Here is a 15,900-nt window from a genome sequence, read left to right on the forward strand (position 1 = left end):
ATAAACTGAATCTAGTTATGAAAAAACACTGGGCAAACCCCCCAAAAGAGATATTCTACCAAGTAACTGGCTTCAATGTTTTAAAAATATCAAGGTGAACAAACACAAGGTTGAGAAACTGTCCCAGTTTAAAGGATACATGACAAGTCTATTCAAGGTCTGATCCTGGACTGGACTGTAGACTGGGTGGGGGGAAAGCTACAAAAGATATAATTAGGATAATTGATAGAATATTGACTAGGGATTAGCTAATAGTATTTTATCAATGTTAAATTTCCTAATTTTGATTAACTATGCTGTGCTAATGTAAGAGAATGTCCTAGTTCTTAGGAAATATACAATAAAATATTTGGGGTAAAAGGGCAGAATGTCTCCAATATACTCCTAGTTCAGGAAAAGAAAATAGAGAAAGAATGATATAGCAGATGGGGCAGAAATGTAAACTGGTGAATCTGGGTGAAAATTATATGGAAATTCCTTGTATTATTCTTGCAACTTTTCTGGTAGATCTGAAAATTTGCATACATATACAAATATAAACATAGATATACAATATAAGTAAATATTAAATAAAGCTATGAAAAATACTATTCTATTTTTATAAATGATTAAAATATTCCATAATAAAAACTTAAAAGATTTAATCTCAATACTAGTTTCTAGTCTATTACTGAGCACACTGTTTCTTAAAAATAATTTTTCAAAATTTTAAATAATTTACAGTTTAATTACTATAAATTCACCTAGTATTTTGGGTAAGATAGTCTGCTACAAATCAAGAAAATAACTACAAAATTAATGTTGTTTCTGTCAGGCTTCCTTGACACTGTAAGTACAGTTGGTTGTTCCTTCTTTGTGCTCTGCAGTACTCTGCATACAGCATCAGCAGAGCAATTAACATATTAAATTGCAATCTGCAAATCAATTATATTTCTACACAGTATCAACGAGCAGTCAAAAACTGAAATTTTAAAACTACATTTACAATAACAAAAAATATGAAATACTTAGAGGTAAGTCTGAGAAAATGTAAAAGAAGTATACAATAAAAAGTATGTAATATGACTGAGAGAAATTAAATAAGACCTAAATAAATATAAAGATACCTCATTCATGTGTCAAAGACTAAATATTGTTAAGAAGTCAAGTTTTCCCACGGCTAATAGGCACACGAAAAGATGCTCAACATTGCTAATTATAAGAGAAATGCAAATCAAAACTACAATGAGGTACCACCTCACAATGGTCAGAATGGCCATCATTAAAAACGTCTACAAATAACAAATGCTGGAGAGGGTGTGGAAAAAAGAGAACCCTCTAACACTGTTGGTGGGAATGTAAACTGGTGCAGCCACTATGGAGAACAGTATGGAAGTTCCTCAAAAAAATAAAAATAGAGTTGCCATATGATCTAGCAATCCCACTCCTGGGCATATACCCAGACAAAACTATAATTCAAAACGATGTATGCACCCCTATGTTCATCGCAGCACTATTTACAATAGCCAAGACATGGAAACAACCAAAATGTCCATTGACAGATGAATGGATAAAGAAGATGTGATATGTATATATCGTCCATTTATATATAATGGACTATTACTCAGCCATCAAAAAGAATGATATAATGCCATTTGCAGCAACATGGATGGACCTAGAGATTATCATACTAAGTGAAGTAAGTCAGAGAAAGACAAATACTGTATGATATCACATATATGTGGAATCTAAAATATGACACAAATGAACATATCTACAAAACAGAAACAGACTCTATGGAGAACAGACTGTAGTTGTCAAGGGTAAGGGAGGGTAGAAGAGGGAAGGAATGGGAGTTTGGGATTAGCAGAGGCAAACTATTATATGTAGGATGGATAAACAACAAGGTCCTATTGTATAGCACAGGGAATTATATTCAATATCCTCTGACAAACCATAATGGAAAAGAATATGAAAATATGTGTGTGTGTGTGTGTGTGTGTATATAACTGAGTCACTTTGCTGTACAGAAGAAATTAATACAACATTGTAAATCAACTATACTTCAATACAATTGTTTAAAAAAGTCATCTTCCCAAATTGATCTATAGATTCAAAACAATCTTAATTAAAATTCAGCAAGCTTTTCTGTAGATATTGACAAACTCATTCTAAAATTCAACAAACAACTCTGAAGAAGAACAAAGTTAGAGGACTCACTCTGCCTGATTTCAAGAATTATTATAAAGCTACAGTAATCAAACCAGAAAGAACCAAAAAAACCAAAACCCAAATTAATAAATTGGACTTCAAAATTAGAAACTTCTGTTTTTCAAAAGTCATTGTTAAGATAATGAAAAGACATACTTCATATGTCTGATAAAAGACTTACCTAAAATATATAAAGCACTTCCAAACTCAAGAATAAAAAAACAAACAACCCAATTAAAACATAGGCAAAAAGATGGCTTCATGAGCATAGCCATATGTCAAAACTTACCTAATTGCACACTTTCAATATATACGGTTTGTTGTATGTCAATTATACCTCAATAATCTGATTCCTTCACTAGACTGACAGCTTCTCAAGGGCAGGGATTATATATTATTAACATGTGTGCCTACATTAGCATCTTGTAATGCAAAAATATAGAAGCAGTTGAGTAAGTACTTGCTGCATAAACATAATTAAGGACCGAAACAGGAAGAACACTGAGGTTAAAATAATGAGAAATACTTAATACAGAAATACTTAATACAGAAATACTTAATCTGGACTAAGTATTATATAATTGACATATTAAAAAATTCATTTACAAAGACAGTGTGGCATGGCAAAAAGAGCATCACACTGAGATTAAGAGTCACGAGGAACCCAAAGTGAATCCTTAAGTAACCAAATCTCACTGGACTTCATCTCAACGTCTAAAAATTAGGCTTGTCAATAATTCTTATATTGTTTACCTCATAGAATAGCTTAGAAAACCAAATAAGACGAGTTTAAAATCCTTCAATACCATACACAGGTTGGTATTGGTGTCATCAGACTTAACTTTGTAAGGGAGTAGAGAAACCAAAGATATATGACTCTATTTATGTGGGGTTTAAAAGATATGTGGTCTACTGGCCTGACTGGGAATAAAGACAGCCGGGAATAATCCTGTTCTTTTGCTTTTTGCCCTGCAGTGAACAAGCCTCATTTTCCCTGTTTATTATTATTATTATTAATAATAACAATAATAACGCCTACTCTGATCTCTTAATTATGAAAATAAACACCTCTTCTGTCTTTTGAAAAGTGGTTGAAAGATATAAAATATCAATGATCAACTTCTATTTCAAATTAGGATGTTTTTTGTCTTCTTTCCTAACAGAAACAAGGTTAGGTTTATTTCCTTCAGGTTTGGGAAATCAAAAATGCACATACAGATGCTTTTGCTCTAAAATTAAATCCTGAGTTTTCTAAGTAAACATCTTTCAAAATTATGTTGTTCTGAAAAACAAATGCCCTTAGCTTGCTTTAAATTTAAATTTACTGATAAACTTTTCTGAAAATGCAAAGGTGAACAGTGATAACAGCAAAGAAGAGACAGAAGACAATGACCGTTGTGGTAGCTCTCTCTAGGGATATAGCCTTAAGACTTCATACTCAAAGGCAAACCTTCACCTAAGTTAAAAACTTTTAAGGAACCCATTTAAATCTTTTCAAGAGCTCATTACAACCTTATGAGTTCTTAGACTTTATAGTAGTAAGAAAAATTCTTATTTTCTTTTACTAGTAATGAAAGTTTAGGATGAACACAGCAAAACATATTTGGAGATTAAAGAAATTCTACTTACTAATGGGTTATGCCCTTAGAAAGAAGATTTATACAAAAACCATCTACCCCACTTTTATTAGTATCATTAAAACAGTGGTGATGATGCAGCAGAAAAAAACACTCTGGCCTTTCATTCCCATGATTAATAAAAATTAAGAAAAGCCAAACTCCAACTTTATTTGGATCTTTCCCAATGAGCTGGTGTCAGTTAGTAAGCACTGGGCTGTTGTTGTAGTGATGGGCACCTCTAGTGTTGTTAACTCTATGAAAAATACCAGTACTATAAGCAATGGTGTCTGCTTTTGTCTTTTCTATCAGTTCTGCTGACACTCACAAAAGATTTAAGGACCTGTGGTGTTTGGGACGATTTGATTCACTAGAGGGCAGGTTTTATATTAAATGTGTCAACATTCTGCTCAGTAAGTTTCATGTCTAGGCATCTGCTTTATGTTCTCACCACACAGAAACAACAAAATAATCTCCCAGCACCACAATAACACCTTTTAGCATTGAAGCTTTTACTGGACGTTGTGAAGGAACACGAGAGAGGGGAAAAAGGGGAAAGATTGGAGCTTTAATTCTTTTCCTCAATCTATACTTACTGAAAGGTTTTAACTCATGACTGCTCCAGGGAGGATCACAGCAAGTAGAGGGATAACACTGTTTGGATAAAAGTATTTGCCTGTTTGCATGACCTGTTTCATATTCATTTAAAAGTCTGATACCAACCAGATGCCCCACAATGATGATAAATTTAATTTATTTCCAATTTCTCAAACTCTTCTACAGATTCAGGCAGCACAGCCACAGCCATTAGCTCACTGAGCCTGGGTGAATCATTGAAGGAATGGAATTGATCAGGCAGATAGACTGCAGTGCATAGTTAAGAGTCTCCTAAGAAGGGAGATGGCAGAAATCCAACATCAAATAGATGATGAAATGGCCATTTCCATTAAGGAAACATCACATCACAGATATTAATTAGGAGGCACTATAATAGAGTTAAGTGGATATGGGGAAAAATGCTGAGTTAAAAGTCACCCCGGGTGTCCTTAGCCTGAGGTAATTACAGGTGTGAAGGTGAGTCATGGATCTGCAACTTTCCATCTATTTTACAATGGCTGCAGGTAAGTTAGAGACCAGATATAACTCCAGAGTGATGATGCTTTTTTAGATTGGGGACAAACTATGCTTAAAAAAGAAAAAAAGTCCAATGTTTTCCTTTTACTATTCCCAAGGAAATTACATTCTTTATTTACAGAAACATTAATGGGAGATGACAAGGGACTACTTCCCTAGTACAACAGAAGTGAAGCAAATGAAACAAATTAGCTTTGAGTTAAAATGCCCTGCATTCTACCAACTTTTTTATTTCAAGAATGTAAATTCATCCTAAAAAATTGATGGGATTTTTTGTTCTCAGTCTTCTTCAAATCTAGCTTAACCGCTAAAAATTAAAACTCTTTTAAAGTATTATTTGAGGGGCTTCCCTGGTGGCACAGTGGTTGAGAGTCTGCCTGCCGATGCAGGGGACACGGGTTCGTGCCCTGGTCCAGGAAGATCCCACATGCCACGGAGCGGCTGGGCCCGTGAGCCATGGCCGCTGAGCCTGCGCGTCCGGAGCCTTTGCTCCGCAACGGCAGAGGCCACAGTGGTGAGAGGCCCGCGCACCACAAAAAAAAAAAAAAAAAAAAAAAAAAAAAGTATTATTTGATACACCCAAATGCTGGAGACGGTCACATTCCAGAACTTCAGTGCTCTCTAAAACAGTCTGAGATCAATATTCAAAGTATTCATTTGCCCAACAATGGATTTATGACAGTTTAATTTTTTTGTTCTGTAATTCCTTATACTCTTTTCTCCCCTAACAACTTCTAACTACACCCTTCTTATCTGCATACATAATAAACAACAAATGCAGATAGACAACCAATATGTGAGTTGAGACAATGCTGAGAATAAAAGGGTTTTATCTTTCTATTTCAGTACAGTTTGGATCACAACCTCAGAATTCTGGATGAAATACTTCAGGTTATTAACTTCAAAGAGCTGCAGTTCTATCAAAGAAGAAATTCCTTTGCTGAAGTTCTAAACTTCCTACATAAACTCAAACAACAATTTTTATTTTTTGCCTTATCTCACCAAAACAGCAGAATCAAAAGGATATTATAAGAAATAATATAGGATTATCTAAAAGATGTGGAATAACTCCTTGAAAGCCCTTTTATCCACAAGCACTTACAAAAGATACAGACACATCAACAAAAACAATGGAGTAAAAATCTCAGAGCACTCTTTCTTCCATAAAAATAATGAGAACACTGGCAAAACTTGTAAGAATCATCTTTTTCTGAACTGTGGGAATTAACCAAAGGCTTGCAGCAGTCTGAGGAGTGTTTATTAAAGAAAAATTGGCTAAATATTGGTAAACACAGTGATTTGTATAGTGTTTTAACTTGCCCTGTTCCTATTCCACTTTCCCAAGCTCCGTCGTAGCCTTAGAAACCAACAGCCTGTAATCAAAACAGCCTGGTTGCCACCAGAGGGGGCAGAGAAGGGTTGAAGCTCCTTCAAAGCCCCATTCTCAGAGAACTGTAATCATCTGACCTGTCTGGTAGTTAGTTCCCTGGAAGACCTCACTCACAAGGCTGTCTTTATTTGACCAGACTTGGACTTTGTCCAGGGTGAAAAGCCTAATTCCCAGGGGTGTTTGTTGAAAACAATTATAGTCAATTGTTTAACAGTGTAGCTGCCTGAGGCATTAGATTACAGTTGGGGTAAATAGGCTAACCAAAAAGCTTCAGAGGAAAAGCTAAGGAATGAGAAGTACTTACGGGACTTTGAAAAGTTCTAAGTATCCTTGGGAATCTAGACGTCTACACACATGCCCATAGCTGTACACAGGCTCAAGAAAGATCTGAGAAGGTCCTAACCTCTCCCCTCACTCTGATCTTGAGGCTCTGTGTAAGCAGGAAGGAAGTGTCAACTGCCTGGTGGAGTGTTGAGGGTAAGCCCCAACATATAGTCAGAGCCCTTTGGCAAAGACTGACTTACTGACTCTAGGCATTTAAGAAAATCTCTGTCCAATCATTAGGTAACTACTAATCTAACCAAGCAGAGACTTTAGTGGCTACACATGAAAAAGAATACAGTCTTCACAGAACTAGATTAGGAAAGTCACTAAACAAACAGCAACAAAAACATACTCTGGGAAAAGGAGAAAATCTGATTTCAAGAGTTGCCCCATTTAAAATGTCCAGTTTTCAACAAAAAAATTGAGACATGCAAAGAAACGAGAAAGTAGGGTCCATACTCAGGGAAAAAAAGTATTCATTAGTAACTGACCCACCCTGAGGAACCCAGATGTTGGACTTACTAAACAGAAACTTTAAGTCAGCTGTTTTACATCCATTAAAAAAAATTAAAGCAAATTATATCTAAAGAACTAAATGAAAATATGAGAATAATGCCTCACAAATAGAGAATCTCAATAGAGATAAAAATTATTTTTAAAAAGAATCAAATAGAAATTCTATAGTTGAAAAGCATAATAACTGGAATAAAAATTTCACTGAGGGGATTAAAAAGCAGATTAGAGCAGACAGAAGAATCAGTGAACCTAACGATAGGTCAGTGGAAATTATCCAGTCTGAGAAACAAAAAGAATGAAGAAAAAAGAACAGAGCTTCAGAGACCAATGGACATCACCAAATGTACCAACACATGCATAACAGGAGTCTCAGAAGGAGAGAAGAGAAAGGGACAGAAAGAATACTTGAAGAAATAATGGCCAAAAATTTACCAAATGTATCTAAACATTCAAGACATTCAATGAACCCAAACAGGATAAAGTTAAAGAGATCCACACCTATACACATCATAAACAGTTGAAAGACAAAGAGGGAATCCTGAAAGCAAAACATAAGGGACAAAATTTAGATGTTCTCCTGAAGGTTGCCTACAAATGTATCTGAGATGTGTGGTCTCAGAGTCTTAATTCTGTCATGTACCTCTTTGGACATAAATTAGTTGAGTTATACATTTGATAAAACTAACAGAGGATGGTTTTCATCCCATTGTAATCTTTGAAAATAACAATCAACCAAATTCTCCTACACTTAGCCTGTTAGTCTCCTATACTAATCTCAAAGTGGCAACAGATTCAAAGGAGAAATAAGAAATCCTCCTTTGCAGAAAGAAAAAAACATCAGCAATTGATGGTTGATTACGGCTTTTATATGGGAATGTTTTGTTTTGTTTTGTTTTGTTTTGTTGGGTATGTTCTTTTAGGTACCTGAATAAAAGGCTTAACTTCCCTACAGTGGCTGATTAAGAGTTTCTTAAGAGTTATGAGTTAATCATCAATTTTTTTTGGGTAGCTTATACACAAGAAAATACTGTGACATAGTGATATTGCAATCTAAAGAAACTTAAGGGAAAATAAATGTAAATCTTGATTAATAGGCCTAAAGTATAAATCTGACTATGTTTCCTTCTCTCCTCCTCCCATAATAACTTAAATCAAAGAGAGGCACTAAGATAATCACACTTTTTCTCTTAGGATTAGAAATTAGAATAAACATAAGGCTACTGATTTATTTCCCTTCTATAAAGCTCACTGTTTTACTGACTCTCTCCAAACACTGTAACTGTTTTTTATACTTACATAGTGTGTTCATGCTGAAGTACAACAAATCACTTTGGAAATATAATGGAAGAATAATAATAGGATACATGCTCAAAGACATATCACTATCTTCTTTTTAAGGACACCATATCATAAAATTTCAAACTGGAGAGTAGTTTAATCATTTTTTACCCTTGTTCCTCAGATAAAGATACCAAGAAAGAAAAAGTGGGGATAAAATGTCTTACTCAAGATTATGAAAATGAAACTGTAACAATTTAATAAGAACAAGTATAAATTAATGAATTAAAATATTGGGACTAATGCCCACGGTAGAGAAAAGCTACTATCTGAGTGGCCTCTCGTCTTCATGATAGATCATCACAGATGGGGAACACTACCCCATTGTCCAGACTTCTCAAAACTAACCTGTGATGATAAGACATTCATTGTGATCCAGCACCTCAGTGAAGAGCCGTGAAACAATCAACTCAGGGTTGATTAAAAAGCGGATTTCTTCTTGTACAAGTCCTGCACTGGTTACACCACCTCCAACAAAACGGTTTGCAAAATCCACCTATTTGGGAAAATGTGGCATGTTAAATGACAATTTAAAATACCTACATATATAATAAAGAAGTATACTCCCTCTAAGCTCTGATCTTCCTTTCCTTTCCCACATAAATCAATCCCCAAATTAGTGATCTTCCCAGGGAGAACAGATTGTGGTTGACTGCACCCTTTCCACCTCACTGCAGTTAACATCTCTGAATATTTCTTTGGATTCCAAAATGTTAGAAGGAACATGGAAAATAGAGCTTTTAGGCAAAAGCCTCAATGTAATTATATGGACTCTTGTTTATAAACCTTACCTGTGCTCCGAGGGCCACAAATCAAGGGAGGTTTTTATCTGGAAAGGTTTCAAGATCACTTCTCCACCACTCTCTACTCCATTTCCATTTATGTACTTCATATGACTTCAATATAATTATACAGGCATACCTCATTTTATTGCACTTTGCTTTACTGCACTTCACAGATATTGCATTTTTTACAAATTGAATGTTAATGGCAACCCTGCATCTAGCAAGGCTATTGGTGCCATTTTTCCAATACCATTTTCTCACTTTGTGTCTCTGTGTCATATTTTGGTAATTCTTGCGATATTTCAAACCCTCGACCAGCAAAAAAAATTCCGACCTGAAGGCTCAGATGATGGTTGGCATTTTTTTAGCAATAAAGTACTTTTTAATTAAGGCATGACATTTTCTTAGACATAATGCTATTGGACACTTAAAAGACTACAGTATAGTATAAACATAACTTTTATATGCACTGGGAAACCAAAAAAATTCATGTGACTTGCTTTTTTGCAATGGTCTGGAAACAAACGCATGGTATCTCCAAACTATATAGCCTGTACCTTTCTTATATAATATAGAAATCAAACACTTGTCCTTAAAGGTTTGAAAAGTTTAGGATTTAACCTTTTTGGTAACTTTTTTCTTTTGTGAAAGAATAAAGGGATGAAAATTTCTTCCTTCTAAATTCAACTGCAAACCCGAAACTGCAAAAACATTACAAACTTTAAAAAAAAAAAATACACCTAAGGGGAAGAAAAATGAAGACAAAAAAATCTAGTTTAACAACATTCAATAAATTAATATTTCCAATTTAGTTTAAAACTATATGTAAGTTTTCTATGGAGTACTATGATGGTGGCATCCCCAAGCTCCTATTGATAAAAGTGAGTTACACAATCCTCAAGAGAAAGCAAACTCAACTTGCCAGAATTATTTGTTTGTCTTAAACTTACTATGCACTCCAATGTGTCCAACAGTATGCTAGGCTCTATGGAGCAATATGTAAGAAACAGTTTCTGACTTTGTCTTAGATTTTTCTATTTGGGGAGTTAGATTACACACATACACACAACTTGTGTACACATGCAGTCATACACAACCCCCTCCCGCCCCCTGCCAGAATTTAGTAAGTAACGTAAGAGAGGCTTCTATACTATTTAGGAAAAACACAATCCTGTGTCTCTTCTTTACTCTCACACTACTACCACACTCTCGACACTTCTGACACCAGATGTGTGGATTTTCCACACATCAAGCAATTCTGCAATACCAGCTAGGTGTCCTACAATCCAGTTCAGTTCTGACACTGTCTACCTGGAGTTAGTGAAAAATCCCACAGGCTAAGGATTCAGTCCTACAAGACTGCCCCAGTTCAGATGACAATCTCAAGTCCCAGGTTGTCACCTGTACTTCTAGTTGACCAGCTATAAATTGGGGTTCCCATGACCCCACCCAGGGCTTGATGATTTGCTAGACCAGCTCAAAGAATTCAGGGTAACACTTACGTACATTTACTGATTTATTAAAAAGGATGTAAGAAAGGATACAGATGAACAGCCAGATGCAGAGACACACAGGGCAAGGTATGTGGGAAGGGGCACAGAGCTTCCACGCCCTTTCCAAACAAGTCATCTCCCAGCACCTCCGCATGTTCACCAACCCCAAAGCTCTCCAAATCCTATACTTCTGAAATTTTTATGGAAGCTTCATCACATTCTCATGACCGATCATTAACTGAGTCTCCAGTCCCTCCCCCCTTTCCCAGAGGATGGGAGGTGGGGCAGAAAGTTCCAAACTTCTAATCATGGCTTAGTCTTTCTGGTGACCATCCCCATCCTGAAGCTACCCAGGAGCCCACCAAGAGCTGCATCATTAGAACAAAAGACATGCCTATCACTCAGGAAATTCCAAGGGGTTTAGGAGCTCTGAGTCAGGAATTGGGGTCAAAGACCAAATATTAGAACAAAAGATGCTCCTAGTGCTCTTACCACTCAGGAGATTACAAGGGTTTTAGGAGCTCTGTGCCAAGAACAGGTTGTAGAGACTAATATATATATTTCCTATTATTTCATATATACTTTCAGACTATTGTCAAGTATGATATTTCGTAAAACTTGTTTGTGATCTCTAAAGCAATTATAAGAAATGGTAATGTGAAGCCTGTTTTACAAAAGAGTAAAACAAGAATATGAATCTTTTGACACGTAAAAATATTATATGTGAAAAGAGAGAAATTAATAGAAGATAAAGTAGTCTTCTTTCACTACAGAAGAACTTAGAAAATACTGAAAAATATGACTGGACAAGTTCTTGAAATGAGTTACCAAAGTGAATCATTTGGGTTTATATTCTGGCATAATAAATCAACACTAAAACTTTAGCTTATATAGAAAAATAATTTTGGTTAAACTAGTCCACTGATTAGAAATAGTTACCTACTACATATGAAGTCTTTATACATTGGGTGATTTATAGCTTAAATTGTTCAATTAAACAAGTATTGATGAAATATTATGCTGTGAACCATGGAATACAAAGATGAATAAGATGTGGTTTCTGGTTTCATAGCATTTACAGTCTAGATGAGAGTGAGGCACATAAGTAGAATGATAAGATGATTATTAGAGAACCTATTAGGATGTATTTGATGCTTTTCAAATAATACAATTAACTAAAATTGGCACATGGGGAGGATACGGGAGCATTACAAAAGGATGTGGCATTCAATTGAGATTTTGCTGACAATCAGGCTAAGGGAATAGCTGCAAAAGGACACAGGAAAAACCAATGTAAAGAGCTGTATGAGGAGAGTGGTAAGCAGATTCCTCATGCCTGTCTGCAGTGTACAGTATGTGGAGAGTTAAAGTTGGTAATGAGCTGGTCTGGGGTCCAAGAAATTTTTACTTAATTCTGAGGATTCTGGGAAAGATTCTCTGAAGAAAAGGAACAAATGTATCTGTGTTTTAGGAAGATAATTCAGACTAAAGTTTAAAGAATGAACTGGAAAAGTAAAAGCAGAAAGGCTGGCTAGGTAAATACTGAATAGTTTAGACAAGCACTACTAGGGCCTCAAATAAGTCAGTGGGGAAAGAAGTGAGACCCAGCAAGGAAATAAAATGGGCAGCTCTTGAAAACTGAGAGACTGGCTAAGTATCATGGTATTCGGAATACAAATGAGAAACAAAGAAGGCCTGAGATCAGCTAAACTTAATTGTTACTGGAACAAGATACATAACTAAATTTAAAAGATAAGCTCTATCTAATCTATGTACTACTTGGAAATGATAAATGAAATACATTCAATGTGCATGCTACTGTTCATTCTTTGAATAAAAGGCCAACATTTATTACTTAAAAGGTATGCACAGAAACAAATACACTAACTCAATATGCCTCTGAAAGCAGGGGTCTTTTAGAAAATCAGTTTCTACTGCTTAAAAAAGTTCTTAATAAAAGGCTTTCTATTGCAGGTAAGAAACCTGTTCCAGTACATGAAAACAAGCATATGAGTGCTTCCTTATTTTTAGCCATTTTCTAACTCACTTTACTTTAAAGCTACTTGTTCAGCTTACTCAGTTCTGAATTATAACTTGATGAAAAGAGAGAAATGATAACACTCCTTAGAGAGGTTTTGTTGTTGTTGCCACTCAGCATAATGTAATTTATATGCTACACAAGGAGATTTGGAGCACTGCAATACAATATTCCCTATCTCCTGGGGATACCTGGCATGGGTAGAGAGAAAAATAAACAGAAGCCTTTATGGTATTCTTTTAATCTACTGAGGTTTCACATTTCATCTATAATATATTCCAGGGAAGTGGGGAGAATCTCAACCTTGAATGTTGTTGAATAACTCCTTGCTGAATTGTACTGTAATGAAAGGTCAGCATTCCTGTGGTGCTAACCACCAGTAGCTTTGTTTATTTCATGTGTATTACGCTTCCCTCAGTTAATCCAAGATGTTAATGTAGGAAACAACCTTGTCAAGATGGAAATGTGGGGGAAAAAGTGATAGTCATTCGAAACAAATTTTAGCCTTATTTCAAAATTATTGTTTTAAATAGAAGAAAAAGGACTTGTTAAATATAAATATTAAAAAAATTTAAGTACAGGACAAATATTAATTCAGTTATCCTAATTATTTTTGTCTATAATTTTAATCACTGGGAGGTGATTTAAAACAAAACATGGTTTGCCTCTTTGAAAATTTTAAATACAAATATGTCTAAATAAAAGGCCATTCTAAAACAAATGTAGGCACTTAGAGCATACGTATATAATAACTAGCCAAATGCAAATCAGTCTAGTCATTTTATAATAAAAATTGTTATTCACACAAATAGTCCATTATCAGGCAACTGCTTTATTTAACTTCTGAACCTATATAAGCATTTAGTAATGATCTAAGAAAAAAATCAGCTAGTCTCAGTATAAACAAGATGGTGTACAAGCTTCTTTCAAAGAAAATTAGGATTACAATGCTCTTCTAAATAGGAACACAAAACACTAACATTTCGTCTCTGATTAGTGATTTTTTTTAAAAAGATCACTATAAAGCAAAAGGAAAGCACATGTTCAGGTTAGGTGTTATAACAAGTTAAAGCTAGATACAGTGTTTTATTTGTTAACTCCTTTTTCCAAAATATTTTTTTTTTACATAATGGCAGGAACACAGATTAATAACAAAGATTGCAGATGGACAAAATTACTTGCTCTAAAACAGGGAAGAGTTGGCAAGTATATTTGGCTCATGTGCCTAAAACTATTACACATGGGAGAGAGATGTTTTAGATGTCTGCCTCCTAGACCTAAACAAAGTTGGTGACAGAAAAACATCTCAAGCTGGTCATTTTTTAGGGCAGAGCAAGAGCCTTTAAAGAAAGAGAACAAAACTGCCTGGTGACAGCTTGTCAAGATCATACCCTGGGAACTTCCCCCACTGTCAATCTACAAGCTATATCTGAACCATGAGGCCTGATGTTGTCCAGATCTTGGATTTTCTGTCAAAGGCTTTTTAAAGAGGCACACGTAAGAAACAGAGAACGTACATCGGCAGATAAAAGTATTACCAAGCCTGTCAAGGTGATCTGTTCGGTGTTTTTTCCATTCTGCTATTATGCTTCATTGCATTAAATCAGCTTAGAAGATAAATAAACAGCTTTTCATATTTCCTTTGCTGTCGGAAGCTTGACAACAGACAGTCGTCCCTTCCCCCCATGCCCTCACTGCTGTAATTCTCCTACCTGTAGCATGCCTTGACCATTTCCTTCTATGGTACCTTCGTAAGTGACATGCAATCGAGTCAGGAGTTTTTCACATCTACGATTTAAAAAGATATTTCCTTATTTATTTTTTTAATGGTAAGTATTTCACTACAGAAAAGTCTGAAAATACAGATTAAGTATAAAAGAAAAATTGACACTATTCCAAATCTCAAAAGTCAGAAACAGATGCTTATTTACTCAACATTCTTGGGATAGTCTCCCCCAATTTTTCTTATTCAAATATAAAAATACACATATTTAAATTAAAATGGGATAACATACTGTTTTAAAAATTGTTTTGCCCCTACAAAATATCAGTTTCTCCTCTTTTTTAAAACATATTTTATACAATTTTTAAAGGTTACTTTCCATTTACAGTTATTATAAAATACGGGCTACACTCCCCATGTTGTACAATACATCCTTGAGCCTATATAACACCCAACAGTGTGTACCTCCCACTGCTCCACACCCACCACCACCGGTAACCACCCGTTTGTTCCCTGTATCTGTGAGTATCCTTCTTGTTATACCCAGTAGTTTGTTGTACTTTTTAGATTCCACATGTAAGTGATATCATACAGTCTTTCTCTGACTTCTTTCACTTAGCATAATGCCCTCCCAGTCCATCCATGTTGATGTAAATGGCAAAATTTTGTTCTTTTTTTATGGCCGAGTAGTATTCCACTGTACATATATACCACATCTTCTTTATCCATTCATCTGTTGATGGACACTTAGGTTGCTTCCATATCTTGGCAACTATAAATAATGCTGCCAAGAACACTGGGGTGCATGTATCTTTTCGAATTATTTTTCAGATATATGCCCAGGAGTGGAATTACTGGGTCATATGGTAGTTCTATTTTCAGTTTTTTGAGAAACTCCATATTGTTTTCCATAGTGGCTGCACCAGTTTAAGTTTCTCCTCTTTAAAAGTTGAAAAACTTCTCAAAATATTTTAAAAAATTAAGATCTATGAAATTTTATTATTATGCTAGAGTTGGCAACCTAAGGAAAAATATAGAAAAATTTTACAAAAAAGTATATATGATTCTCAGAGGGGCTCTATTTTCACTAGTTTGGAAACCGTATATGTGTGTGGGGTGTCTTGATGAAAATACATGCTACAGAAATCCTGATCTATGTATTTTTATATTAATAAAATTGATAGGTAAGTCTAGTACCTGTAAGTCACAATTATTTTCTTTCCTTTTCATAAACCATGGTCACTGAGGTGTTTATGGGGTTCAGATAAACTACCCCCAAATTTGGCATCTTGGCATAGTGAATATTTTAAGCTGAAGAAGTTTGAGAAAATGGCAGAAGCAGAAAGGTCACTC

The 15,900-nt window shown here is 35.1% G+C and overlaps 1 protein-coding gene across 1 annotated transcript in view; it reads right to left on the reverse strand.

Moving 5' to 3' along the window:
• Nucleotides 1-15,900, reverse strand: part of PARG (poly(ADP-ribose) glycohydrolase) — a gene marked incomplete at its 3' end in the record, with an annotated part of 108,883 nt that overhangs the window by 22,026 nt on the left and 70,957 nt on the right. Inside the window, exons 12-13 of the mRNA XM_079717639.1 lie at nt 14,537-14,612; nt 8,857-9,004 (exon numbers count right to left, since the gene is read on the reverse strand). Coding sequence (XP_079573765.1) covers nt 8,857-9,004; nt 14,537-14,612 — 224 coding nt within the window. The remainder of the gene's footprint in view (nt 1-8,856; nt 9,005-14,536; nt 14,613-15,900) is intronic.

Source organism: Hyperoodon ampullatus (assembly GCF_949752795.1).
Source record: "Hyperoodon ampullatus genome assembly, chromosome: 1".
NCBI lineage: Eukaryota > Metazoa > Chordata > Mammalia > Artiodactyla > Ziphiidae > Hyperoodon > Hyperoodon ampullatus.